Source organism: Trachypithecus francoisi, unplaced genomic scaffold, assembly GCF_009764315.1.
Source record: "Trachypithecus francoisi isolate TF-2019V2 unplaced genomic scaffold, Tfra_2.0 Lachesis_group1, whole genome shotgun sequence".
NCBI lineage: Eukaryota > Metazoa > Chordata > Mammalia > Primates > Cercopithecidae > Trachypithecus > Trachypithecus francoisi.
Genome location: NW_022681454.1, coordinates 166,390,323 through 166,418,201, shown reverse-complemented (window position 1 = coordinate 166,418,201; position 27,879 = coordinate 166,390,323). Strand labels below are relative to the sequence as shown.

Sequence of the window (27,879 nt, the reverse complement as noted above, 5' to 3'; positions counted from 1 at the left end):
GAGGCAGAGGTTGCAGTGAGACGAGATCATGCCATTGCACTCCAGCCTGGGCAACAGAGTGAGATTTCTGTCTCCAAAAAAAAAAAAAAAAAAAAAAAGGATGATTGTAGCCTGTGAATTTTTTCCCCATTGCTGTGTGTATATATTTATTATATTTATTTTAAACATTTTGAAAATTGGTGGTATAAATAGATGGAAAATAGAGAATGTCAGTTCTCTAAAAAGTCTAGGCAAGAATTCCATCGATGGTGATTAAAACTCTTAGTTCTAGAAGTCTTTAAGGAATTGTGAAGATCTATCTGAGGAAGACTGGCAGTGCAAAGATAATTTTCCCACAATCACAAAGACAGAATAGAGGTGGATTCCGAAAAATATAATCAACTTGCAAAATTGAATAAACTGCTGACTCGATTCTTTGTATTTAGCAAAAGGAAGCATGATATCTAGGAACCTGCATACATTCTCTAGAAATTAACTTGATTTTTACAGTTGACAGAGTCATGTATTAGGGTCTGGATACCTGATATACTGGATGGACTATTTCATGCTGCCCTTGGAGACAAGTTGGAGAAACGTTAGTAGTATTGCAGCAGTGAAGTGAACTTACATATATTGATGTGTTACATCAATGAGTGTGAACTTTTACAAGATTCTAGTAGACTTGGAAAACATGGTGATAGAACTGAAAATATGTAGCCTGGAAAAGAAAAATGTTTTGTTGTTTTCCCTCTTGAGTAGTATAGGCATGGCAACTGTTCTCAAATATTTCTAATAGCTCTGTCATTAAAGACCAATTCAATATTCCTTGTATCTCGAGTAGGACAATTTGGGATCAGAAAGGCAGAATTTCTTCATGCAAGGGAAAACATGTCTGTCAATAAGTCTAATAGAAAGGATATCTTTTGAGGGAGGAAATTTACTTTAAAGATGAGTTACTGCAGAGGTTGGATGCCTGTCTTGGACATTGTCTAGTGGTTGCTCACATTGAAGGGAATTTGGACAAGATAATTTCTTCGGGCCCACTCTAAACTTTTAGAAAGGAAACAAACATCTTTCTCTTTGTCATCATGGCTGAAGGAGCATATTATGTTTTGTTACATAGAAAAGTCTTTCATTTTTAAGTGCCCTGATTTCAAGATGGACCAGTAATGAGAAAACCATCTAAAAGCCATGAATAACAAGAATTTTCTCAAGGCATTACCTCATGATAAAAGCCATCAGAAAGAGGGAGCATTCTGGTTTCTTCCTTAATAAATAACCCCAAGTATTTAATTTAAAAAATTAAATTAAAAATTTATTTTAATTTAATTTTGTTTTGTTTTTGTGTTTGAGACAGGCTAGAATGCAGTGGTGCGATCATGGCTCACTGTGGCCTCAACCTCTTAGGCTTAGGTGTTCTGTGCACCTCAGCCTCCCAAGTAGCTGGGACTATAGTCATGTAAAATTGAATAAACTGCCCCACTAATTTTTTTTTTTTTTCATAGAGACAAGGTTTTGCTATGTTGCCCAGGCTTGTCTCAAACTCCTGGGCTCAAGCAATCTGTCCGCCTTGGTCTCCCGAAGTGCTGGGATTACAGGTGAGAGCAACTGCTCCTGGCCCCAAAATATTTCTCTCTCTCTCTTTTTTTTTGGAGATGGAGTCTGGCTCTGTTGCCCAGGCTCAAGTACAGTGGCACAATCTCTGCTCACTGCAACCTCCACCTCCCAAGTTCAAGTGATTCTCCTGCCTCAGCCTCCCAAGTAGCTGGGACTATAGGCGCCCACCACCATGCCCAGCTAATTGTTGTATTTTTAGTAAAGGCAGGGTTTCACTGTATTGGCCAGGCTGGTCTTGAACTCCTGATCTCAAATGATCCATCCACCTCGGCCTCCCAAAGTGCTGGGATTATAGGCGCAAGTCACCATGCCCAGCCAAAATATTTCTTAAATGTATCCAGTCCAATAGGAATTATGACCACTGTATAATAATTTGAATCATGAATGTTGCTTTTTCTCTTACATTCTAGTAGCAGTTTGTTGAAAAACAGGATCCCTTTGTAAATATCAGTAAATATTTTCTTAATGCTCAAAGTTATCCATGGGTTTTCCTCTTCTTTTCTGGTCAGATTGTTGAAGGTCTTGATTCCTAGTTTAGAAAGTTGGTAGATGTTGACCTCTTTCATTGTGTAGTCTACGTGAAGAAATACAGTTTATATGACATCAGGTTCATATATGCCTTATTACTGAAGTTGAATATTTGAGAAATGACATTTATACCTACCCACTAGTATAACCCTCTAAAATTTTCAATTGAATTCAATCCAATTCATTAATAATTAAATACTGTTAATACCCCACTACTTTCACAGAATTTTCAGCTTGAAAAACACTGCTCTAATCAATAGTCATTGAAAATTCAAGTAATGGCAGAATAAATGAGATAATTCAAATCTTGTCACATAAGACATTTGATAAACTTGCTGAAGAAAGATAAATTTTGAATCCTTATTGTATGAAAAGTCCTGGGGTTTGTGATATGTTTGCACATTCTTCTTTGTTTCCCTTCTTCCCAGCTTTTCAGCCTCCTCTCCCTATCTTCCCACAGAAAACCACACTCTTTGGCAGCAGCCTCTTGACACGTGAAAGACTGTAAGAAAGATGTATAGATAGATTGCCTTCATTCTGTGCACCTTAAAGCTTTACAGCTAGAGAAGCAAGCTTTAGCCTGAAGCTTGTGTTTATGAGCACATTCAGGTGACTGCCGTGATAATGAAACTGCCGATACACTGCTCAGAGCTGCTTGGGTAACCATTCTTTTATTATCAGGATGGCAAACACGGTTTATAAGATCAAAGTGGACACCTCCTGCAAGTTACATTTATTACAGGAGGCTAAAGTGTCCACATTCCTAGGAATCAATAAGACTTAAGGCAGAAAGATAGTAATATGCAATAGATGAATGCAATTTTTGACAGTTCAACAACCACCTAAGTAGGTGACAGAAACAAGAGGTAACCTAGTTCTGAAAGTTACCAATTCTGCCAGCTCTGTGGTTAAGCAAGGTGCTTGATATTGCAATAGCCATAGTCAAAGTCAGCCTGACAAAAATTTTGACTGTCAATACAGGCACTGAGAATGCTTTTATAATTGTCTCCACTGCAGATTCCTCTGATAGCATTTTGATCCCACTGTTTCAGGAAGCAGGACCCCTACTTGCTATCACAGTGCAAATAAAGTAAAGGTCATTATAACCAGTCACTATCACGGCATTTGGGAAGCCAGCCTGGGTGAGTTCCAGCCCATAAAACATGGTACTTTCGCATTGTAGTGGCCGAACTGTGGCTCTTCTGCTGTGGGCCGGCATCTAATAACAGTTCTACCATGGTTAAGGCCTTTTGTACTCCTCTCCACATGCATGTTTTAAAAATTTTTTACATTTAAAACGTTTTAAATTTATTTTCTTTTCTCATCTATATTTTAAACTGACATATAAAAGTTGTATATATTTATGATGTACAACGTGATGTTTTGAAATATGTACACATTGTGGAATGGCTAAATCAAGCTAATTAACATATGCATCACCTCACACCCTTGTCACTCGTCCCACCTTAAGCCCCTCTCTGTCAAGATTTTCAGATGGTTACCTTCAGAGAAGACTGAAGAGCATCTCAGCTAAGCCCACTTCAAATGCTTATTAGAAACACTTTTGCTTAGATTACTAAAGAGCTTTTCTAGTAGTTTTGAATATCTGTGAAATTTTGGCCAAAGCATTTGAGGAAGTAATAAAGGTCCTTTATTATTTCTTTTCAAAAACTCTCCAGTAAGTGGAGAGTCAAAAGAGGCTGAACTCCAGAAGCTCTGGATATTTAATAAGAGCGCTTTATTTTACGAAAGAAACGACTTCTCTAGCGTGGTATCAAGCTAACGTCTTCTGAAATTCCCTTTGCTTCCCCAGGAGTTCATTTTTCTAAAGACTAGAAGTGTAGGAAACATTTTCCTGATAATTGTGAAATGTTATTGTAATTTAAACTGTTAGTGTCAGAGAAGCGGTTTTTGTGCTCAGTAGCTTCTTTACTGCAAACTTTTACAGCCCATATTATTGATGAAAAGACAATAATATTTAATGCATTTTAAATGGACTCAGAGTGTGCAAAACTTGATCCCAGACATTTTTATTTCTCTTGTACTAAGAAAAACCTATATAATAGTTTAAAAATAACAACTTTAGTGATGTCAAAGTGTGCAGTATGAGGAATAGATATGTAGTATACCTTGGGTTATCTCTGCGCTAACCGTTGGAAAAAGTTTACCATTTGCTATGAATGGTCTTGATAGTCTGTCAAACGAAACTATACATATTTTTTTCTTTTTCTTTAAATTTATACTTCTCATGTCCACACTGAAAAAACAGGATGTCGTTTGGTAGAAATTAATCATTAGATCATTGCTGTACCTTCTTCTCTGTACAGTATGTACTTAAATTAGGGGCAGGATTATCAAAGATAATTGACTCTGGATATATCACTTTGAATTCTCCATGTTTCAGTTGTGGGAACACCTGCTTAGGAGCACACTTCCATTATAGGTAAACAATTTCCAACAGGGTGTAGAAAGTTGGCTTAAACACTGGTTCGTATTTTATATCAATTTCTAATAAAAGAAAAACAAAATAGTTGTTTTCAGTAATCCTTTAGGGAAAAGTCCAAAGAACTGAGACACCTGAAAATAAGAAAGCGTCTAAGAAGGGAACATGCCTTCCTTCTATGTGTATTTTCTGTTTATGCATTTTTGTGGTTCTTTCATCTGTACAGTTTCATGCTTAGCAAAGTTTAAGAAGGAGTGATCCATGAATTCAGCACAGCTTGTAATTTTCTACAGAGTGTAGGTCTGACCTTTCTCTGATGTTTTGCGTATTGTTACCACCTGTTTTATTCCATTTTGTTAGAGACAATTGTCTTCTTGAGCCCAGGTTTAACACTGCAATGAGTTACCTGCCCTCACTCCCTTGGCCCCTCCCTTGGCTGCTACTCACTCAAAAGGGTCGCTGGGATCTGCCCTCTGGAGCTCTGGAGGGATGGGGATTCTTTTGTAGTACATTTCCCAGTCGAAGGCTCCTCGCATGGCATCCCCAGCTTGTGCCTCATACCCAAAGTGATTGTGGTCAATGACATCGATCATGGGACACACGATGGTTTTGTGGTTTAGTGCAATTTGGTCTGAAAAATGAAAGCACAAAATAGGAAATGACATGCCTGCCTAGGTCATCTATCATTTTTCAGCAAAGAGAAGCCTGTAGTCCCCTACTAATGCGTAACCTTGTAGCCTTGGCTCCCTGTCGTCCTTAGAGCACTTTTCAGGAATCTCTGAATTCTGAACTTAACGTGATGGGACAGCGATTAGGTCCAATTAGAGTTATTGTATTTTCCTTTAAGAAAGTTATGTCCCAGAGAGACTTGCAGAAGTCCATTTAGCTCTCCCTCTGTCACATTTTTGCTCTGACCTGTCCCCAATCTGTCATTTTATCGTGCATCCAACATGCGCAGAGTACAAACAGTACTTGTGTTCTTTCAAGCATACTGCTGGAGCCTGCTGAGAAAATACTGGCCTGCTTTCCGGAGGTTCCAAAATGTAAATATTTAACTTCATGGATCTTGTGGCATCTAATCTCATAACAATCATGGTGGCTGCTCTCCTATAAATGCTGACAGATCATGCATAGAATTCTTTGCTCTCAGGTGTGCCAGAGATTTTTCCAAGTCCTATTTTGCCGCTGTTCATGGAGCTAAACTCTGTTGATCAAAGCTATACATTTTCTTCCCTCATCATATTTGAAAAAGTATTATGTGATATTTATACTACTGTGATTACTTCTGCTACTCTTAAATTCTTGAGTAACTACCAAGTGATTTATTCTCATGCTATTTCTAATACTCTCAGCAACCCTGTAGGGTAACTATTATTGTTATCCCCAATTTATGTATGAGGAAGGTAAGATTAGAGAAATTAAATAACTTGTCAAGGGTTATGCAGCTTTTGAGAGCAATAAACAAGATGCAACCTCTGTTTAACAATCCAGTTTCAAACCTGACCTTTCGATTGTTCGATTGTTCTCATGGTAGCAGAGAGGTGATTTGTTTTTTCAGTTCCAGCACCTTCCTTTCCTATGTGGCTATGGTTATTGTAATGACTTAACAGGTAGCACAGGGCATTGGCATTTGCATCCTTTGGTTTAGCTAGAATACGGTAACTTTCTTTCCAAGAATGTAAATTTAGTTAAAATTTATTGTAACAGACCAGTGCTGTCTAATAGGCAGACCTTCTTGTTATTCGGAAGACCTTGAGATGTGACAATAAACAAGTAAAAAACAGAGATCATTTAGCACAATTAGGAAGTTTGGTGATTTCCACATCATATTTTGTTTCCGCAGAGACTGTGGAGTAAATGTAATTTGGTTTGGGGATAAAGTCCCTGCAGTAAGGAGACTGTTTGCTTCAGAAGTTTCTTTCTCTTAAGCACAGGATAAGAAGCATAAGGTTTTACTGGTTGTAATAATAAGCGGTTTTATTCTGATGACACTGATGAAACAGGGATGGAAACCACAGAATTTTGTGAACACTTTCCCTTCTAGGTCTATATGCCTTTCCATCCATCCATCCATCCATCCATCCATCCGTTCGTCCATCCATCCATCCATCCATTTATCCATCCAGTCATTCTTTTCATATTTCAACAATTATTTATTGATTTGAAACTATGTGCTAGTCACTTTTTCTAGGTTCTGGGGATACCATGATGAATAACATCACAAACAATTCTGTCTTTAGGAATGAAGCAAAGACAATTAATGAACATAATAAATAGCTAAATTATACAGTGTTTTAAAAGGTGATAAATGAGATGGGAAAAAAATAAAACAGAGGAAGGGGAATGCAGGATACTGGAGTGTGGAAAGGGTTACGATTTTAGAGCATGGTCCTGGTAAGCCACAGAGAGCCAGAGGTGGGTTTAGTCTTACTTTAGTTTAATTAGCAGATGAAGAGACCCCCCCCAGCACCATTTCTAGTTAATCTCCACCAAGGGATGGCTAAGCATTTGTTTTTTTTTTTTACCAGGGCAAGCCTTATAATGGGTTGAGATGTCTTTGACAGAGGAGACCGTCATTGCTGGGTCCAGAATATTTTTTATCTCATCCCTGCAGGTATTTTAGCATTAAAGTTTCAGTGACTTTCTTCAATCAAATTCATAATCAGGTTGATTTACAAGTTCCTTGACCATCAAGGAGTCCCAAGGTGACCCAAAGAGAATGTGTCTGTTAAAGTAACTGTCAACTTTTCCTTCAAATTTCCTTTTCACTCTTATCCAGCTGTACTAGCTTAGGTTGAAAGCAGCATGACTAATTTTTCATCCAAGGCTTGTTCCTACATTTCAATTTCCAGGGATCAAACAAACAGACTTAATGGGAAATTGAAATTCAGGTATAATCCCAAGGTGAAAAATGAGCCAAGAAACTGTGTGGCTCTGCCTGTTTTTTCATTTTGGATGATGTGTCAAGACACTGATAGAGGAAAATAAAAAAAGATAGTGATCCTGAACTTGAATCATTTCTTATCCATCAGGACTACAGGAAATGAAATACTTTAATGAGAAATGTGGGTTGTGGGTTTCTCTTATTCTTTTTTTTTCTGTCTTCTTCTTTTTAGTTAGATTCATAGTGAACAATCAGACACTCAATAATTGGCATTTAGGGATTTGCTTTGATTCATAAATAAATTAGGCCTTTTGCTGACTTCCTTGAGTATTCAACACCATATAGGTCAAATTCTGTTTGAGGGAATCTCACTGTTGCTGATGAAGCTCTAAATTGCTGTGTCCTTGGACAAGGTACTTTTAATTAAAGGCTCAGAGGAGTCTCTGACTGCAGGGGCACTGAAACATTCTGGTGGATTAGGATAGCTGGGCAGTCATCTGTGCAGGGGTATGTGGCTGGGCAATGTGGTGGGGGGTGTTGGGTGCTGGTTGTTTCCTGTTTTAAATCCTATACAATTTCAATTGATTTTTCCCCCAACATCTTTTACTAATGGAGCTTTGCTGGTTCTTGCTGAAAACCTACACAGTAGTCAATAGCAAACTGTTCTTTCTGAGACAGCTATTGTGAAGGCAGTTGCTAGTGACTTTAGTTCCAAGGCCAGGGATATTTTTACAATAAAAGTTGATTTAGCAAAGTCAGAAAGGAGAACACTATGTGTGCACCAAGAACTTTTTTAGAAGGAGGGGTTTTTTTTCAAACTGACTATTTCTTTCTTTCTTTTTTTTTTTTTTTGAGACGGAGTCTCGCTCTGTCGCCCGGGCTGGAGTGCAGTGGCCGGATCTCAGCTCACTGCACGCTCCGCCTTCCAGGTTTACGCCATTCTCCTGCCTCAGCCTCCCGAGTAGCTGGGACTACAGACGCCCGCCACCTCGCCCGGCTAGCTTTTTGTATTTTTTTTAGTAGAGACGGGGGTTTCACCGTGTTAGCCAGGATGGTCTCGATCTCCTGACCTCGTGATCCGCCCGTCTCGGCCTCCCAAAGTGCTGGGATTACAGGCTTGAGCCACCGCGCCCGGCCCAAACTGACTATTTCTTATCTACAACTGGACTTTATATTTTACTTCGTTTTAAAACAAAAGTAATGAAGCTTGAACTGAACCACACGTATGTTTTCTACCTTAAATTACTTTCAGTTCTTTTGTGTATCTAACAGTTCAAGTGTGTTATGACATAATCTTGTTTCCCTCAGTTTAGCCATATTGTGAGCATTTAAGACATAGCACCTGGACAGCTGCGCTGTATTTGAAGGAATCTATGTAAATACAGGGAACTGTATGTTTAGGGCTATAGGATGGTGCCAGAAGTGGAAAGAATAACAGAAAAGAAACGGCATTACAAATCCTAGAAAATGTCAAGGTGCTTACACTTTAACTGTATTCTGGGGATGAATATTTTTCTCTCCTCTTTTCTTAACAATCCTGTACTACTTGTTCAGTGTGTGTGTGTGTGTGTGTGTGTGTGTGTGTATTTTAATATTGCTGTAGTTACAGGACTATAAAAGAGTTTTGGGATACATTTTTCTTTTAGTGTTCACCCAGTGAATTTGACAACACTAAAGGAGGATATCTAAGATAAATGAAACCTTTTTAAAACTGTAAGTTAGATTGAAGTTGGTATTATTTAAAATGCCAATTTTATGGCATTACGTAGAATACTGCCTGAAACAGTTACCTAGAAAACTGTTTGCAGCAGTGGTAAATATAAAATTCAAGGCTTCTACTGAAAAACTTGTAGAAGGGACCTCTAGCATTTGTTGATTGCAAACTAAATAGAAGCAAACCGCTCACTCCCCCTGAGGCCTCCCAGGATGGAGCTGTAGCAACCTGTACTCACTGAGGAGTGGGGGCAGCCAGTTCACATTGACCTCGCAGTGGGAGTCCAGGAACGTTAGGACTTCTCCTCTGGCCATAGATGCCCCCAGGAGACGGGTCCTAATGAGTCCTTCTCTTTTCTTGGTGCGAACAATCCTCACTTTGGAAAATCGGGCCATGTATTCTTCCAATTTATCCTTCAGGTGTTCTAGGAAGGAAGTAGAAAATGCATAGAAAAAACGCCAAACATTAGTTGCAGCTGAATTATTCATGGTTGTTTGTGCATAGAGAGTATGTGACTGATGAATCCTGGGGTAACATTCTCCTCTCCTCATCTAGATGGGAGATACTAATAAGGTTTTCGGATCCTACAGTTTTCCAAAATGCTTTTTAAACTGCAAATATTGCCCTTTTTTGAACACAAAAGTCACTGACATGCCAGAGGTCTGTTAGGCAGTTACTGCTGGTTGACAGCCACAGCGTGTAATCCTAGCCCACACTCCAAAGACGGGCTTCTGCCCTCTGGTCCCTGCTGGGTAAAGTCAGATGAAAATCCTGGAAATGGGCTCTTTCCAACAAAAGAGTTCTTTATAGCAAGGCTTTGCCCAGTATTTTGCGTATTGAAAATAATGCATGTAAAACAACAGGAAAGAAAAATATCTGTCATATCAAGAAGAACCAGATTTTTCCCCCCACAAGTTCATAGCAAACTAGTAAGGAAGTTTAGCATCTTGCTTCTGATTTAAATTGGAAAGATGACTGACTACAGATGAAATACTATACAGTCATTTGGAACTTACCTATTAAAGATTTGGAAATATTTCTTAGCGATTTAAATTTGGAAATGTTTCTTGCCTAATTAAAAACAAATAGTGGAAACAAAATCAAATCGGATAATTTATTCACAGAATAAAATATTTCCTACTGTCTGTGACAAAATGCATCAAGCTCTCAGTTCTTATTATGTCAGATAAGAGCATTTGCTGCCTTTCTGGGGTCATGTACTTATATACTTTATATCCTCTGCTTTCATTCTGCTGTATCTAAGACATGAGGGTTTTATTGGAATCTCTGACAGGTATAGTCTAATATTCATTGAAGTGGAATCTTAGTATGCTGTATGCTCTGTATTTTTCACTTTTCAAATGTTCTTTGCATATCTGTAATCAATATTACGAAGTCTCTTTGCATGATCTGTAGCAATAGGGATTCATGTAGGATTTGTGATTCCTTCCTGCTATCCAATGTAACAGATGTCAGAATTACTCTGTATTAGAGTTTCTCTGTGCATAGAGGTTCATTCTCATTTCTTATTAACTAGTATAGTTTTATAAAATCTTAATTTCCCTTTTTATTGACTGTTCTATGTTTCACAAATGGGTCAATGAAAACAACATTTGGCTTTCTAATTTTCACTGTAAAAGAATACAGATGGGGCCAGGCATGGTGGCTCATACCTGTAATCCCAGAACTTTGGGAGGCAGAGGTGGGAGGATTACCTGATGTCAGGAGTTCAAGACCAGCCTGACCAACATGGAAAACCCAGTCTTTACTAAAAATTCAAAAATTAGCCGGGCATGGTGGTGGGCACCTGTAATCCCAAATATTTGGGAGACTGAGGCAGGAGAATTGCCTGAACCCGGGAGGCAGAGGTTTCAGTAAGCTGAGATTGTACCGCTGCTCTCCAGCCTGGGCAACAGAGTGAGACTGTGTCTCAAAAAAACAAAAACAAACAAACAAACAAATACAGATGGAATTTTCCATGAGAGTGTTTTAGCTCAAAATGTGTTCCCCTCTATTTTGTTCTTCATGTAAGTAACTGGGATATGAAGATTAGACTATGAAAAGCAAACTCTTTTTCCAGGGTTGGAATCGGAGTAGGCCTGGGAGGGAGGTCTACAATGGTGATACATATGAGTAGGTCATGCAAACTCTCGAAGCCTGAATAGCCTCACCTATAAGACGTAAAGGATTTAGGGGATTGTTTTTTCCTTCTAGAATGTGGTGGATAGTCAAGCTTTGAATTAGGCTTCAGTGAGACTGGTCAGTATTCATTCAACAAACATTTGTGTATTAAGTCAATAATCGAAGACTAGTAATTCACTTGTATGTATGAATAAAAACAGCATTTTTATCTGAAGAAATGCCTTTGAATGCTGAGCACGAATGACAAAAAGTTTAGAATTTTCTTTTTCCTGGTGAGATTTTGATAATTCATCATCTTGTATCTCTTGCAAATTAAAGGAAGAAGTTTTGGCAAGCCACAGACGAAAAAATATGAGTATTTAAGCAGTATTGTGGTCTCTCAACTAAGAGGCAAGTTCTATTGTGTGCCTCTTTGCTCCTGCCCCTCTGCTTAGTGCTCCCTAACACAATGGTTTCCCTTCTCCACTGTGTGCAAGCTGCAAAGAAAGATTCTATGGGCAATACAACACACTGCCTGTGTGTAAAATTGCAGCTTTACTCTCTTGTCAAGGGACTAAAGAAGACGCAAGTGATACCACTGCACAATCAAAGGCGATGACTAAGTGATGAGTGATCAATACAAGGACACCATTATGTGTCAGCATCTTGAAAGGGCCATGTGCTATCAGGATTTCCCACAGTAATAAATATTTAAGAAAACTTTATAATCTCATTACTGTAATTTATTTAGGTATTGAAATCTTTCTGTATCATCAATTTACAAACAAGTTGCATTCTATATATTTAATTGTAAATCGGTTGTTTGGACCACAGAAGATATTGTCTCATGGAAATAGTGTCTCAACAGTCACTGGGGACTAAACAGAGATAATATTTGTTAGGCCTACTAAAATATATTTTTCCCCTTCATTATTCATTTGTCAAACGTCACACTATGAGGACTACCTCAGCAGGTCAAGATGCATTTACGCTTTTCCACCCTGACACCCAAGGACTAAAGGGGCCTCTCTTGAGAGAGAGGAGGAGAAATGAGTAATTTCCTATGGCTCCATTACAGGGAGTTGTTCTAGAATATTCTAACTCCCCAGGTCTTCCAAAGTGAGAGTCAAAGGGTTAAGTCCCAACTTTGGATTTACACTTTCGTATTCTTCGGTTTATAGGAAATTCTCTAGAACTCAGTGAGGGTTGTCTCTACATGTTTTCTATTTTTCTGTACACATTTTCTCATACTGCATATTTTTCCTATATCAAAGCCCATTTTAATTTACTAAAAAGATTGTATAGTGTGAATTCACTAAACATAAGGGGTTTGACCCTTCAATAGTGTCCATTAGATGTTTAGATCAGTTCTTCTAGTTTGAACTTTATGGTGATAATTAGCTTGCTCTGCCTCAGATAATGATCTGGTTGACTGCACTTTAAGGGGTCCTTTCTCTCTAAGTAGTTCATTGTAACATCTAATTACCCATAACTCACAATGAAGGCAGGTATCATCAGTCTAATTAGCAAATTAAACTCTCATACAAGGGATTTACGGAAGATGGTGGAGATGGCTTTAAATTACAAACATTTTACCTTTCTTTGGTATGAATAGGGTTTAGATTCATTTTTTTTTTTTTTAGTTATTTTAAAACTTTTATTATGGAGAATTTTGAACATACATAAAATTAGATACTATTACTCTTATTTTAAAAAATATCCTTCATGCAGCCCCAACAGCCATTAACCCATGGTTAGCTGTGCCCCATCTATGTGCTAATTCACTCCCCCCATTTCTCTTATTTTGAAGCAAATGTCAGACAAAAGACCATATTTTAGTCAAGGGTTCTCTGGAGAGGGTTTAGATTCATTACTAAAATGTTATTAACATGATTTTAAACATAATATGCTATTATTTTAATTCAAGTATTGCATTTTTGAAGGTCACTTTTGAACTTCCTTAATTTTAAATAATACCAAGGAAATTTACGGGTTTTATTTCCAGGCGGATCTGCCTAATGACTTTGAGACATTTGCAAAACTGTTTGTAATTTTTTTGATCCATGGTCCAGACAACCAGTGAATAAATTATTGTTAAAATCCACTGAACGCCAGTAAATCCCGATGACATGGAAAAATGAATACAACTTCAAAAATAGCAGTTTTTGCCAGGGCTTATTGTGTCACTGTGAGGCAATAATGAGATAAAAAGTTGTATTCCAATGAAATGTTGACGTCATGTTACTGTGAATACCAAATTTAGCAGTTTCGTAGAATGTATTTTCCTCTTTTTTTCCAGAGATTTCACTTACGTGCCATACATTTATATAGAGATTAACCACTCATTAGTGAATTTAGTGTTTAGGGAAGCAACTAAATACCAAAAATATTAACCTTCAGCAATTTGCATAGTCAAAAGAGTCAAAGACATGAGTCCTAGTCCTGTTGCTGACTGGCTGTGTGACTTTGGATAAGTCATTTCACACCATATGACCTCATTTTCCTCAGCTATAAGATGAAGGATGTGTGATTGGCTCATCACAATTATTCCTTCTAGTTTCTAATTGCATAATTTCCCTTGTGATATTTTACTTACTGAGTAAATCCAGTCCTCTCAAATCCTTAGTTTTTCCTTTTAAAAGCATCCCAGTGGTTGGTATTTTGGTATTTTCTTTTGACTATGTCTCACTTTGGAAAGAGACAAATCAAAATAAAGTGAACTTGTATCACAGGATTAGTCAAAAACCAAACTCATTTTCTTTGGTCACTATGGGATCCATCTGATCTTGTACAGTTCACTGTCTATGAGACTGCCACGAATGTCAGAATAATGACTTTGAAGCACTGTTAGTTCATCAAAGATTTAAATCTGTACAATAAGTTATGCTTATTATGTCAGAAAAATGCAGTCACAGTTTAGAAAGCTTTGAGGGATTGTTCCCAAGGGGGCTGACAAGTTAGTGACCGTCAGTATTAGAGAGCCTGGCCAGGACATTGCTAAGTGGAAGACTCACTAAAGGTCATGCCAACAGCTGCCCCAGGCTCAGCAGTTGGTATGGAGGCCCAGCCACTTGTTGCTTAGTTCTTTCTGTTTCCTTTGAATTTCCTAATTTACATCTGAAGGGGAGAGCAAGAGGGGCCAGGAAACACTATTGATCTGGAGATACGGATTTCTGTGTTTAAGTACACACCTATGGTGATGACATTTCTTTGATGTTTATACTTTGGTGTTGGCTGATTGCCATAAGATCATGTAGAATATGTGCTAGTTATTATGGGTGATACTTAGCTATGAGTTCTGAAATGTAATGGATTATAAATACACAGAAACAAACATATCTAAAATTTGCTGGTTAATCCTTACACAACAAGAATATACTATTAAGTGCAACTCTTATTCTGGGTATTTTGAGGTTTTTACCAGAGTGATAGGAATACTTTACAACTAGAGAATATAAGATATTCTTCAATTTTTTAATCTACTTGGCATATGTCATGTATATATTTTGACTGCAAGTGGAAATGCAAAGGATAACTGTCTACTTAGCAGGCCTATAAAGACATTTTCTATATTCTTTACACAGAAGAAACATACATATTTTAAGTCTCCAGTTAAATTCCAGAAAATTGTCAGTCTCTTCGTGTCCTAGTAGAATACACTAAATCAGTCCCTTTTGATAGCATTTGACTATAGGCATTTCACAATTATCTCTGGAGCACAAAAAAGTCCATCTAAGAAAGGAACAGAATTATTGAAACCATGTTTAATTGCTTCTAGTATGATCTCAGCTGGTTCTATTACTGGATGTCTTATTTCTATTCTTCTAATATGCAAAGCATCGTAAGTTATTTGGGAAATAGCTGGGAAAAACTTAAATAAATAGATAAAATACTTTTTTGCTTATATAAAAAGAAGAAAAGATAGAATTAGAATGTCACCCTTTTGCAACTCCTAATGAATTAATGGATCAACCCATTACAGGCTGCTGACATCACACAAGGAGTGACAATCACTTATTATGTGTTTCTCAATAGGAAGACACATCATCACCTATGAAGTATTCTTGTCAAATGCATTGAGTCTGAATTTAATCATTTCTTTAGATAAGTGGTCCCCAACCTTTTTGTCACCAGGGGCCAGTTACATGGAAGACATTTTTCCATGGGGGCTGGGGAGGGATGGTTTCAGGATGAGACTATTTCACCTCAGATCACCAGGCATTAGATTCTCATAAGGAATACGCAACCTAGATCCCTCACATGTGCAGTTCACAATAGAGTTCGGCTCCTACAAGAACCTAATGCCACTGCTGATCTGACAGGAGGCAGAGCTCAGGTGGTAATGCTTACTCACCTGCTGCTCACCTCTTGCTGTGGCCAGGTTCCTAACAGGCCACACATGGGTACTGGTCTGCTGCCTGGGGCTTGGGGACCCAGCTTTAGGTCTAACTGTTCTCAGAACAGTCCTAGGATTGGGCTGTTTATTCTTGTTGCCCAATAATGAGATGCCGATGAACTGGGAAAGAAAAGAGTTTATTCCTGTAATTGGGTACAATCTGTACCAGGCCTAGAAAATATTGCCAGACCAACTCAAAATTACAAAGTTTTTTAGAGCTTATATACTATCTGAGCTATATGTCTACATGTTAGTGTGCATTCGTCTAGAAACATAAGTGATGAATTTCTTCTAATCTATAACTAAGGTCTTAATTTTGAAGACCTTCCTCTGGAGCTTTAGTAAATTTACTTAATCTAGATGGTTCCAGGTGCTGGGGGTGATTACCCTTTTTTCCTTTTTTTTTTTTTTTGAGATGGAGTCTCACTCTGTTGTGTAGCGGTGTGATCTCAGCTCACTGTAGCCTCCACCTCCCAGGTTCAAGTGATTCTCCTGCCTCAGCCTCCTGAGTAGCTGGGCCTACAACCGTGCACTACCATGCCTGGCTAATTTTATTTTATTTTATTTTTAGTAGAGATGGGGTTTCACCATGTTGGCCAGGCTGGTCTCAAACTCCTGATCTCATGTGATACACTCACCTCAGCCTCCCAAAGTGCTGGGATTACAGGTGTGAGCCACTGCACCCGGCCCCCTTATCTTGTCTCCTGTTAAACCATGGAAGTTTGGGGAGTTCCTTTAGACTTGCAATACAATTTGTGAAGGTCTGGGGAGTTTCTTCAGACCCCCAATAAAAACTTGTTTAATCCTAAACAGGAATGGTTAAGAATTCTTTTAATATCTTGTGCTTCAAGGCCCAAGAAAAGCCTGGGCAAAACTCTTGGTGGGCTTTTGTTACATTCCAGCCTTTGTATAAAAGCACTGGCTCTTTCAGCTTTAATATTTAACTTAACCACTTAGCTAGTGCTGAAACTGTTGTTATGGAGGCCTGTTCAGCTGTTAGTGATACTTGGCCTGCCACCTAACTACAGATTTATGGGATATAAAGGGATTGGTGAATATATTAAACGACACAGCAGAAATACAACTGGCAAAATCCAAGTGATGGGAAATTCCCCAGGACCAAGGGCTTGATTTTTTTTCAATAAATAAATTATAAGGAAAAAAAGAAGTGGACAGGGAATCCTAAATATTAAGAGACACTTAAGAAACATGGCAACCAATTCAGTGGGGAAATATATTTGCTGTTTATTAAGTGGAAGTGGATCATCATGAAGGTCACCATCCTTATCATCATATTGAGTAGGCTGAGGAGAAGGAAAAAGAAGAAGAGTTGCTCTTGCTGTCTCACGGGTGGCAGAGACAGAAGAAAATCCATGCATAATGGGACCTGCATTGTTCAAACCCCTGTTGTTCAAGGGGCAACTGTATATACTTTCAGGATAACTTTGAATGTATAGTAGTTCTGGAGAGAATATTAGAAACAAAAGAAACAAAACACCAAGTCTTAATCTAGAACACAGCGCCTCTTTATTCACCATGGCATGGCCCCTTACGGAGCAGTGAACAGCCCCAGACCTAGTGCCCTGTGTGCCTTGTGGAAAGCTTTCTCCCAGGTTTAGGATTGTGCGTGGGTGTGTTCTTCTTTCTATGAAAGGCTCATATGTCAAAGGTTATGGGGCAATACCTTATACATAAGGCCCCCAAAATGAAAAAAAGATTATTAGTGCCACCATGCATAAAGAAGTTAAGACCTTTTTCAGAGAAAAGACAATGTGTAAGAGGTAGGGGGAGAGAGAGAGCTGTAGTTGAAAGACTTGTTTTGTCATCTTACGTATTCATAGAGCATGCACTCTTAGAATGCATTTGGGAAGAGGCAAATAATAGATTATTTTGCACAAAATATTTTGGCAGTTTGGTAATAGGCTAAACACCACCTATACAAAAAATGTAGCACATCGGCAATGAAGCTTTTATTTCAGCTAATTAATTACAAATTTGATTTGCACATTCATTACTTCATTATTTCAATTTTGAAAAGGTAATAATGCATAAGCAATTAGAAAGGAAATATTTGAATTTTATTTTTCCCTTTCCACAGTATTTTCTTAAGAACTATTTAAGAACTGGTTTTGTCTGATGTTTCAGTTATATATTTTTTCTTAAGCATTTTATATTTTTCAAAAATAGTTGTAATTAAAGGTCTTTGAAGATTAAATGAAAATGAAGTAATCTGAGTAGAATTTATAGCTTATAATTGTTCTGTTTACATGAATCTAGAATAAGAACTTTGTATTTTCTCCAAATCAGGGAATATAGAATTAACTATAATTCCAAATTATTTTATCTATATCTTTTTTTTTCTGATGACGTAACTTTTTCCTCAAAGAAAAAGAAAGATGTAGACGGAAAATGGTTAAAACTCAGAGGTCTGTCTATGAAATACTGTTGCTATTTTGAACTTACCATAATCAATCCATTTTCTTAACAACGGAAATGTCTCTGATTTTTAATCATTCCATACTTTTATTACATTTAAACATTCTATGCATTGCAAAAGAATAGGCTATATAGATTACAAACTTTATTTGTGCAAAGTACCTGATAATTCAGTTCAAATGCCCAAATGTAAATGCCTTACCATCAGCATTACACAAAGTCGGTGGTTTACACAAAGATACTATTAAGGCTTTACTCAGTAAATGTTACAAAGTAGTTTAATTCTAGGAAAATATACCACATAATGTAGTTTTTTAAAGAAAAAAAACTCTATACAGATAACATTTGAATCATCAGTGTTGACATAGGAGAACAAATCTCTAACTTCTTTTAAATCACTTCTTCATTTCACTCGTTCAGGCTTTCTTTGTTTTGTTGTTTAAAAATTGTAGTAAAATACATGTAATATAAAATTTGCTTTTATAGTATCTTTGGCAAAATTCTTAAATATTTTTAGGGTCAAGCAGTATAATACTGAACCACCGACTTTTAAATACATGTAATATAAAATTTGCTTTCTTAGTGATTTTTAAGTGTTCAGTAGTGTTAAGCATATTCACATTGTTGTGCCATTATCCTCCATAACATTTTCATCTTGCAAACCATTACAACAACTCCCTATACCCCTCTGCCCCCATCTTCAGGCAACCATCATTATACCTTCTGCTTTTATAAGTTTGCCTACTCCAGATAACTCATATCTGTGGTATCATACAGTTTGTCTTTATGTGACTGGCTTACTTGTCTCAGTGCAATGTCCTCAAGGTTCATCCATGTTGTAGTATGTGTCAGAATTATCTTTCTTTTAAGGCAGAATGAATATTCCATTGTATTTATATACCACATGTTGTTTATCCATTCATCAGTTGTTGGGCATTTTGGTTGCTTTCACCTTTTGGCTGTTGTGGATAATGCTGCTACGAACATGGGTGTACAAATACCTCTTTCGGTTGTTGTTGTTTTGGCATATACGCAGAAGTGGAATAGCTGGATCAAATAGTAATTCTATTGTTAATTTTTTGAGGAACTACCATACTATTTTTCATAGTGATTTGCACCATTTTACATTCCCAGCAACAGTACACCAGGGTGTCTACTCAGTTTTAACGTCCTTTTGACTCTTTTTGTAAAGTGTGTATCTAGATAAATTTTGGTTGAATATGGAGGAAATCTCCAGCAAAAATTTTGAGAACTATCTACTACAAAAATTTCCCCAAAACAACTCTTCCCAATCAACTAAATACCCAATATTCTATACAGACAGAAAAGTCTGAGTACCGACAATGACAAATGCTTTCAATATAGAACATAGTAGCTATCAGAATAAGCAAATAGCATGCATAGACATCTAAGTGTCGGGACCAAAATTATTCACAAGAAAAACCTCCTGAACTTGTAATTTCCCCCCCGCAATGCAGTATACATTAATCAAGAATAGTTTGTTTGAAAAATTCCTAGCTTCCAGTATAAATCCATGTGATTATAGAGTACTTAACATCACACTTGCATATGTCTGTGCCACTTCTTCTCTGCATGCCTCTTCTCTTCTCATTTTAGCTGTGTGGTCTGCTCTTTGCATCTAGTAACTATTGAGATCTCTGCCCACTCTTAGCCTTCCTTTCATGATCAATCATATCAGATATTAGGGAGCTGAATGACATTCAGCTTAATTTTCTTAGCTAATCCCCCATATTCACCAATGTATCTATTAAATATCTTATCTTCTTCCCATTCTTCTAAGAAAACTCACTTCTTATCTTTCAGTAGTCCCTTTAATCTTTAAGACTGTCAGAAATGAACATTTTACAAGATTGTTCGTCTTGAGATATGAAGAAACTACTTTAAAAATTAGTTTAACAAAGAAAAATGATCAAAATAACCAGTATATTTATGCTTTTCCTCTTTAAAGCCTTTTAGAGGCAAAATCCCATTTATAAATTTCACAAATCTCCAACTACTTCACCATGTTCTCATTGTATTTTGTCAAATATCAGGTTATATAGCTTTTAAACTGTTTTACTGTTCACTGCTGGTTAATTTTACCTGTAGATGCATATTTATAGCTTGGATAAGTAACCTTTTGGGAGACAATTTGGCTTAATGATTTAGTATTAGTCTGTTCTTTCCTTGCTATAAAGAAGTACTGGAGGCCGGGCGCGGTGGCTCAAGCCTGTAATCCCAGCACTTTGGGAGGCCGAGACGGGCGGATCACGAGGTCAGGAGATCGAGACCCTCCTGGCTAACACGGTGAAACCCCGTCTCTACTAAAAAATACAAAAAACTAGCCAGGCGAGGTGGCGGGCGCCTGTAGCCCCAGCTACTCAGGAGGCTGAGGCAGGAGAACGGCTTAAACCCAGGAGGTGGAGCTTGCAGTGAGCTGAGATCCCGCCACTGCACTCCAGCCTGGGCGACAGAGCGAGACTCCGTCTCAAAAAAAAAAAAAAAAAAAAGAAGTACTGGAGACTGGGTAATTTATAAAGAAAAGAGGTTTAATTGGCTCACAGTTCCATAGGCTATACAAGAGGCATGGCTAGGGAAGCCTCAGGAAACTTACAATCACAGCAGAAGGTGAAGCAGGTGCGCACACATTGCATGACCAGAGTAGAGCAAGAGAGAGAGAGTGAGGTGGAAGGTGCTACATACTTTTAAACAACCAGATCTTGTGAGATCTCACTATCATGAGAACAGCACCAAGGCATGGTGCTAAATCATTCATGAAAAATCCACCTTTAAGATTCTATCACCTCTCACCAGGCCCCACCTCCAACACTGGGGATTACAATTTGACATGAGATTTTGGTGGGGACCCAGAGCCGAATCATATCCATGATCATCTCTAAAAACTTGGACTAAGAGTAATTTTATCCCATAAAAATAATCATTTTCTGTTACTTGTTTTTCTAAGACAAAACCAGAATGAGGAATGAGAACTATGGACCTAAACAATTATAAGTTAATATGAGCCACATCAAGGAGGCTATTAGTAAGGGGAAGTCACAGGCCCCCAGTAAAACCCAATGCTGCATGTGTAAATCAGCAAGCTGCATAGAACCCACCTCTGAACTTAAGGGACTTGCAAATTCATTTGGAGCTTTGGAGCTATTTTTAGAAAATTCCAAAGTAATTTAAAAAATCAAAACCAGGATTTCTGAGAAAGGGAAAAATTTATCTTTAGCTAGTAAAGAAAAGTATATAATTCAGGAGAGACAAGAAAACAAACAAAAATGGCCAGGTGTGGTGGCTCACGTCTGTAATCTCAGCACTTTGGGAGGTCGAGGCTGGAGGATCACCTGAGGTCAGGAATTGGAGATTTACCTGGCCAACTTGGCAAAACCCTGTCTCTACTAAAAATACAAAAATTAGCAGGGCCTGGTGGTGTGTGCCTGTAGTTCCAGCTGCTCAGGAGGCTGAGACATGAGAATCTGAACCCGGCAGGCGGAGGTTGCAGTGAGCTGAGATCATGCCACTCAGCCTGGGTGACAGGGCGAGACCCTGTCTCAAAAAAAAAACCAAAAAAACAAACAAAACAAAACAAAAACCAAAAAATAGTCCGGGCGTGGTGGCTCATGCCTGTAACCCTAGCACTTTGGGAGGATGAGGTGGACGGATGGCCTGAGCTCAGGAGTTACACACCAGCCTGAGCGACACGGTGAAATCCCGTCTCTACTAAAACACAAAAAATTAGCCTGCCATAGCAGCATTCGCCTAGTCCCAGCTGCTGGGCAGACTGAGGCAGGATAATTGCTTGAACCAGGGAGGCGGAGGTTGCAGTGAGCCAACCTGCGGGACAGAGCGAGACTCTGCTTCCAAAAAACAAACAAACAAAACAAAACAAAACAACAAAACCAAAATCAAAAACTCTTAGGTGCCATAAAGCAGCACAGATATCATATGGGAGCAATAAAATCTCTTCTCTGCCCTTCCTGAAAGTACTTTCACTTCTGCATTGCTTTCCAGTTTAAAAGTATCTGACTCATGCATGCTAATGGCTATATTATTTTTCTTCAGTTTTTTTCAGAAGAATTTACCCAAATAATGGGAGAGGACACTACATGGGTTGAGTGATAGGGTCTCCAATCTCAAAATAATGTGTGTTAGTGATTTAATAATGTCACCAATAACTGCAAACAAGAACAGCTGTAAAGACCTGTGGGATTTGGCCTGACTTCACAATAAATAAAGACAAATTGGAAAAGAATTCCTTTAAACAGTTACCGTGAGAAAAACGCTATGACAAAATTTCAATTTAGATGAGACCAGAACTAAATTAAATATCTGGGAATTGGTCCTATTCCCAAGGCTACGGAAACTCCCAGTTCTTAACAATATTCTTGTACTGCAATACAGAAGGAAGTATGCAGGAAATGGGCTGTCTGCCCTTGTTGATAAAATTGACCTGCTAAAGGTGTGTTCTCTCAAGGCATTGCCCCATTTCTTGACAATGCTATTAAATAATGAAAAGGAAAAGAACCATGTAGGAATTGTCTTGGTTTAAAATTTATGAAAGAAAGTATTAAGAGGATCAAAAATGTGTCTTAGATTCTTAGATGAAAAGAACCAACAGCATAAGCAGCAAAATATGACAAAATAATATATGAACATAATAATAAATGTTTCTATATTTGTTGAGTGCTTATGATATTGTCAGACATGATTCTTGGATATATTTATGTATTAACTTATTTAATCCTCATTTTATAGATGACGAAAATTATTCGTACTTACACATGAGGAAAATTAAGCTCAAAGTTTAAGAAATTTGCCTAAGACCACACAGCAAAACAGTGCCTGGAATCTTGTAAGTACTCAATAAATGCCAGTGACTATATGTCAGGAGAAAACAAACAAAACAAAACAAAACCAACAAACTGGAACCCCCACGTATTCGTCAGGAATTTTCTAAGTAGAAAGAGACTTAATACAGGGAATTGGGTGCTTATAAAATATTATATAATTATTATAGAAGATGTGGAAAATATAGGAAATTGGAAAGAAGGGGAAAAATCACTGAGTTTTACCACTCAAAGTCAATCACTGTTCACTGTTTATATTTTCTGGTTTGTGTAGGTTTATATTCAAAGTATACTTGTTCTTCTAAACCTAACATTGAAATTTTCCATGGTATTATATATTTTATGTAAAATAATATGTATTATTTTAAATATATCTAAGTTTTCCTTATTGTTTAAGATTTAAATTGTTTACATGCACACATCATTGATATTATAAATTATACACAATTTATATTTTTGTGAATAATGTTTTCTGAATCTGTAATTTTCTTTAGGAGATACTCCTGGAGGTAAAAGTAGTGCATCATAGGGTATGAGCCTATGTAGATTTATCTATAGTCAATAATAATTTAATTGCACATTTAAAAATAACTAAGAGAGTGTAATTGGATTGTTTGTAATACAAAGGATAAATGCTTGAGGGGATGGATACTCCATTTTCTATGTGATTATTACACATTGCATGCCTGTATCAAAAAACATCTTGTGTACCCTGTAAATATATACACCTACTATGTAACCACAAAAATTAAAAATAAATTACTTTTAAAAAGAAGAGACTGAAAACTTTGTCTTCGTTTGCTATGGAAGTCAGAAAACTTGCAGTAGCCAAGGGGATGTTAAAGGCCATAAAATGCGGCTCTTTTTTGAAAGAGAGCTGAGGTCACCAGTCGCACCACCAAATTGCCAAACCATAAGCCCATAAGCACCCCTCTTCATATGCTCTCCCTTTTTTCGTGTTAAAATGAATTAGTTATCCCTGCACCCACACAAGGCAACCGTCTCTATTTGTGTACAGGATCTCATCCTTTCTTGTTTGCTCAAGAACATGGCTCCTATAGGTGTCCCATCTCTTCCCTGCATCCTCATTTTTGGTATTTCTACGGAGTCATTCCATCTTCAAATAAAAGTGTTGCAATCTCTCTCTCTTAGAAAGTAAACCTTCTTTGATCTCCACCTTTCTCCAGCTTCTGTCTCATTTACCTACTCCATTTTGCAGAGGGATTTTGTGAAGGAGTTTTCTAAACTTGCAGTCTCCACTTCAGCTTCTCTCATTGTCTCTTGAACTCATTTCTCTTTTTCATTCATTCTAGATGTTCTTGGTGATCGGTCCAAATAGGATTCCTCTGGATGATCAGTTGCCTTTGGAAATGGCAGGAATTTGTTTCAGATTATTCCAAGAAGTAGCTCTCTGTAGACTCAGAGAGGGACGTGATAAGAACACAGAATGCAGAGGTAGAGTAGGGAAGGACAAAAGGAGTTATTACCAAGGAAATGATTTTGAAGTTCATTGAAAGAGAAAAGAAAATGAGTTCTGAGACATACAGGTCTAATTGTGAGCACAGTGTACTTTTGTGATCACCTGCAGGGTTGATTCTAAGATTCATACTTTGTCCACGTATCTAGGAAGGCTGGGGTCATGAGGCAAGATAAAGATCCTGGAAAAAGTCTGAAGTGGTGAAAGCCCTTGCTTGAGTAATTGAAAGCTAAACTGGAAAAAGCATTATAAAATATAATTTGGCCCTCTTCTCCAGGGAATGGAGAAAATGATCTAATAGGTCTTTTTCATCTCTGCTTTTTGTGACCTCTGGCTGTTAACAGCACTCTTCCCCGTTATGTCAAAATGAATTGCCTATTTACTACTGAACTCTAGATAACGATTTCTCTCCCTAGGTAAGACAACAAACTAGTATTGCCTACATGCACTTCATTTCAACTTAATCAATGTCTAAGGAGTCATTTTTCAATGGGTAATATTATTTCCAGGACATTTTGCTTATTTGCTGAGTAATGGTTCCCTTTCACTGTCAAGCCAGAGAGCTCCCCCAAATTTTAGAAGGAATTCCCAAAAGAGTGTTAAAATGTATTTGCAAAATGGAAAGCAAAATGAAGTAAGATGGCCTTTAAATTGCCAATAACCTCCACGGCAGGGTTGTTTATTAGTACTAGAATCTGCTTAGGCTGTTTTTTTTCCATGACAATAAACACTGAAAAGCAATGATGCAGGATGACTGCATTTCTATTCTACAGTATTGCATAAATTTCCTTTTCTTGGGCAGGCAGAAGGAATAGAAGTCATTATTTAAATTTTTTTACCAAGCAATAAATAAATGGTGTTCTTCGGAGAATACATACACACACATGCATACACACACACACACGCATGTGTGTATATATATATATACACACACACACACATACACGCATACATACATGTATATATCACTTCTGTCACTAAGAATAAGTGAAAGTTGGCTAATTTGTGATTTACAAAATATAGATCATTGTTGCCTGTGCAAGCTGATTAAATGAGGCAATAAATCATATGTCTAAAACATGCCAAGCATCTGCCAAGGCAAAAGTTGGCTCAGAAAGTGACGAGTACAGAATTGTGGAGCAGTACAAGTTTTATAGTCTGTCACTGGCATGACAAGTAATGATAAAGGGCAGCATTATGTCTCCTCTACTGATAGTCCAGCAGCAAATTTTCCATTGTAATTCTTTTGTTTGGCCCTCTTTATCTTCATTTAAATGGACTGCATCTCCTTGAGCTGCAGCAAAGATATCTATTTTCCCTGCTAATGTGTTTCCCATGGTCCCGGGATGCTTTTCATACTTGATAAAGTTCGCCTATGGAAAGGACTTCAATGAGTTGGCATGCTGGAATGGAGATAGACATGATGTTGATTTTTTCCACTCTCTTTGGACAGACAAGCCCTTGCTAGTGTTTTACCAAGGCTATTCTCCCAGGAAGGATTTGTTATAACTTTATAACAAATAACAAAACTTGTTTTGTTTACCAAAAACAAACATTGCTAGTGTTTTACCAAGGCTATTCTCCCAGGAAGGATTTGTTATAACTTTATAAAGATCATTCAGCCTGTAAATTCTGACTGATTCTCAAAACTTGTGCTAGACCAAATCCCTATTATTTGAGTCTGAGACTACTTTTTGTACCATCATGATTAAGATAAGAATAAACAAATTCACATTAAAAGTGATTAAAACATTAGTTAATAAAACTGAAACCAAGCAAAGTCAATACTAGAAATGCAATGCTTCTCTTTGAATATCCCGTGAACAAAAAAAAAATGTAATACAAATGTGGTACAAAGAAGTACTATTGGAAATACAGGGTGCAGTCCTCAGAGTCTTGTAGGCTGCAGTTTAAGCAGGGATATAGTAAGTTTTCACATAGGGTGATAATGTCTCCAAATAGGGCTCCTTTATTTTAGGGGGTTGAGACAAATGACATACAAATTCTGAGATGGAAGATCTTGGAACTTTAATTAGAGACGTACAAAATTCTGAAAGGGAAGATCCTGGAACTTGAATTAGAGGGATAATATTTAATACAGATAAAGAGGGAGGAGGAGAAGGTGTAGTCCAGGGAATGAGGAATAAAAAGGCATGGAACAATCAATTCTGAGATGGTTCTTTATTATGGAAACACAATTAAAAACTAAACAACTGACCAAACACTCAGCCAAGCAATAAAAACAACAATCCCTGCTTGGGTAGCCTCTTCAAAAAAAAAAAAAAAAGCTAAACTATGCAGTCGTGTGAATCATGAACACAGAGGAAACCAAAAATGCTAAAACAAGCTCTGATCTCTCATCTCGTCTTTCTTCCTTTAGTGACTATAATATTTAAATGCTTTCATTTTCCTTTTTGGAAGATAAGCAATACGTTCACAGGTAAAATATTTAACATGAAAGGATATATTGAAAAATCTCACTCCATACTTCTAGGACTTCATATTTCCTCATGTTTTTACTAGTTTCTAATCTATATTTATATAATCAATACTTTTGGCATATAGAATTATATGTATGTATATATGAATAAACACAAATGTAGTATACACATATGTGTGTACATATAGATATATGCATATATATGTGTGTATATGTAACTAATTTTACTGTAGCTTTTAAACATTAAGGGGATTTCTTTGGAAAATCTAGCAATACATTATACTATTGGCCATAAACATACTCTTCATTTATTTGTGCTCATTTTGTATTAATAAATGTTTTCTGTTTTCACTTCATGGTTCTAGTGAATTCTCAGGAAATGTGACTTAAAACTATCACTAGAAGCATCGTGAAATGTCTCAAATGGTTCTGATATTATCAAGTTATCCTGGGCGAGTTGCCCACATGGAAAAGCCAAACCAGTCCATGACACCTGGAACTTATGCCGTCTAGGCAGTGGGATCCTTAGACTAACAATCGCATGGACAGGAGCTTGTTATGGTTTCTAACAAAAATGAACTCTCAGTAGAATGCCAAGACTCGGCATCAGCAGAGCAGAATCCAACATGCCTTTTTACTTTCTTTTGTTGGGCTGTTTTCTCTGACAATGAGTTTCAAGTAATTTTTAGTTTCTCAATTAGAAATTAACTTTTTTTTCTTTCCCTAGACAAGGAACACAATCTTAGTTAAACTGGTTAAAGCAAAAAGGGGCATTTCATAGAACCCAAAAGTAGGAAGCAGAGCTGATTTGCTCTAAAATTTATCCTCATTTTATAGATTAGGAAATTAGGGACAATAGAGGGTAAGCCACAGACCCTTTCTTCTCCACTTCTTACTCTTCCCACCTTCCCGTTCAGAGGACATAACTCACAACCTCTCTTAAAGTATTTTCTAAGGAAACCACTCAGATTCTTCCACATTCCATTATCTT

At 37.4% G+C, this 27,879-nt stretch overlaps 1 protein-coding gene across 2 annotated transcripts in view; it reads right to left on the bottom strand.

Moving 5' to 3' along the window:
• GALNTL6 (polypeptide N-acetylgalactosaminyltransferase like 6) overlaps positions 1 to 27,879 on the bottom strand; it is a 1,250,966-nt gene that overhangs the window by 227,719 nt on the left and 995,368 nt on the right. For both annotated transcript variants that reach the window (XM_033215693.1, XM_033215694.1), the window contains exons 5-6: positions 9,404 to 9,589; positions 5,015 to 5,198 (exon numbers count right to left, since the gene is read on the bottom strand). In XM_033215693.1, the coding sequence (XP_033071584.1) occupies positions 5,015 to 5,198; positions 9,404 to 9,589 (370 nt within the window). The remainder of the gene's footprint in view (positions 1 to 5,014; positions 5,199 to 9,403; positions 9,590 to 27,879) is intronic.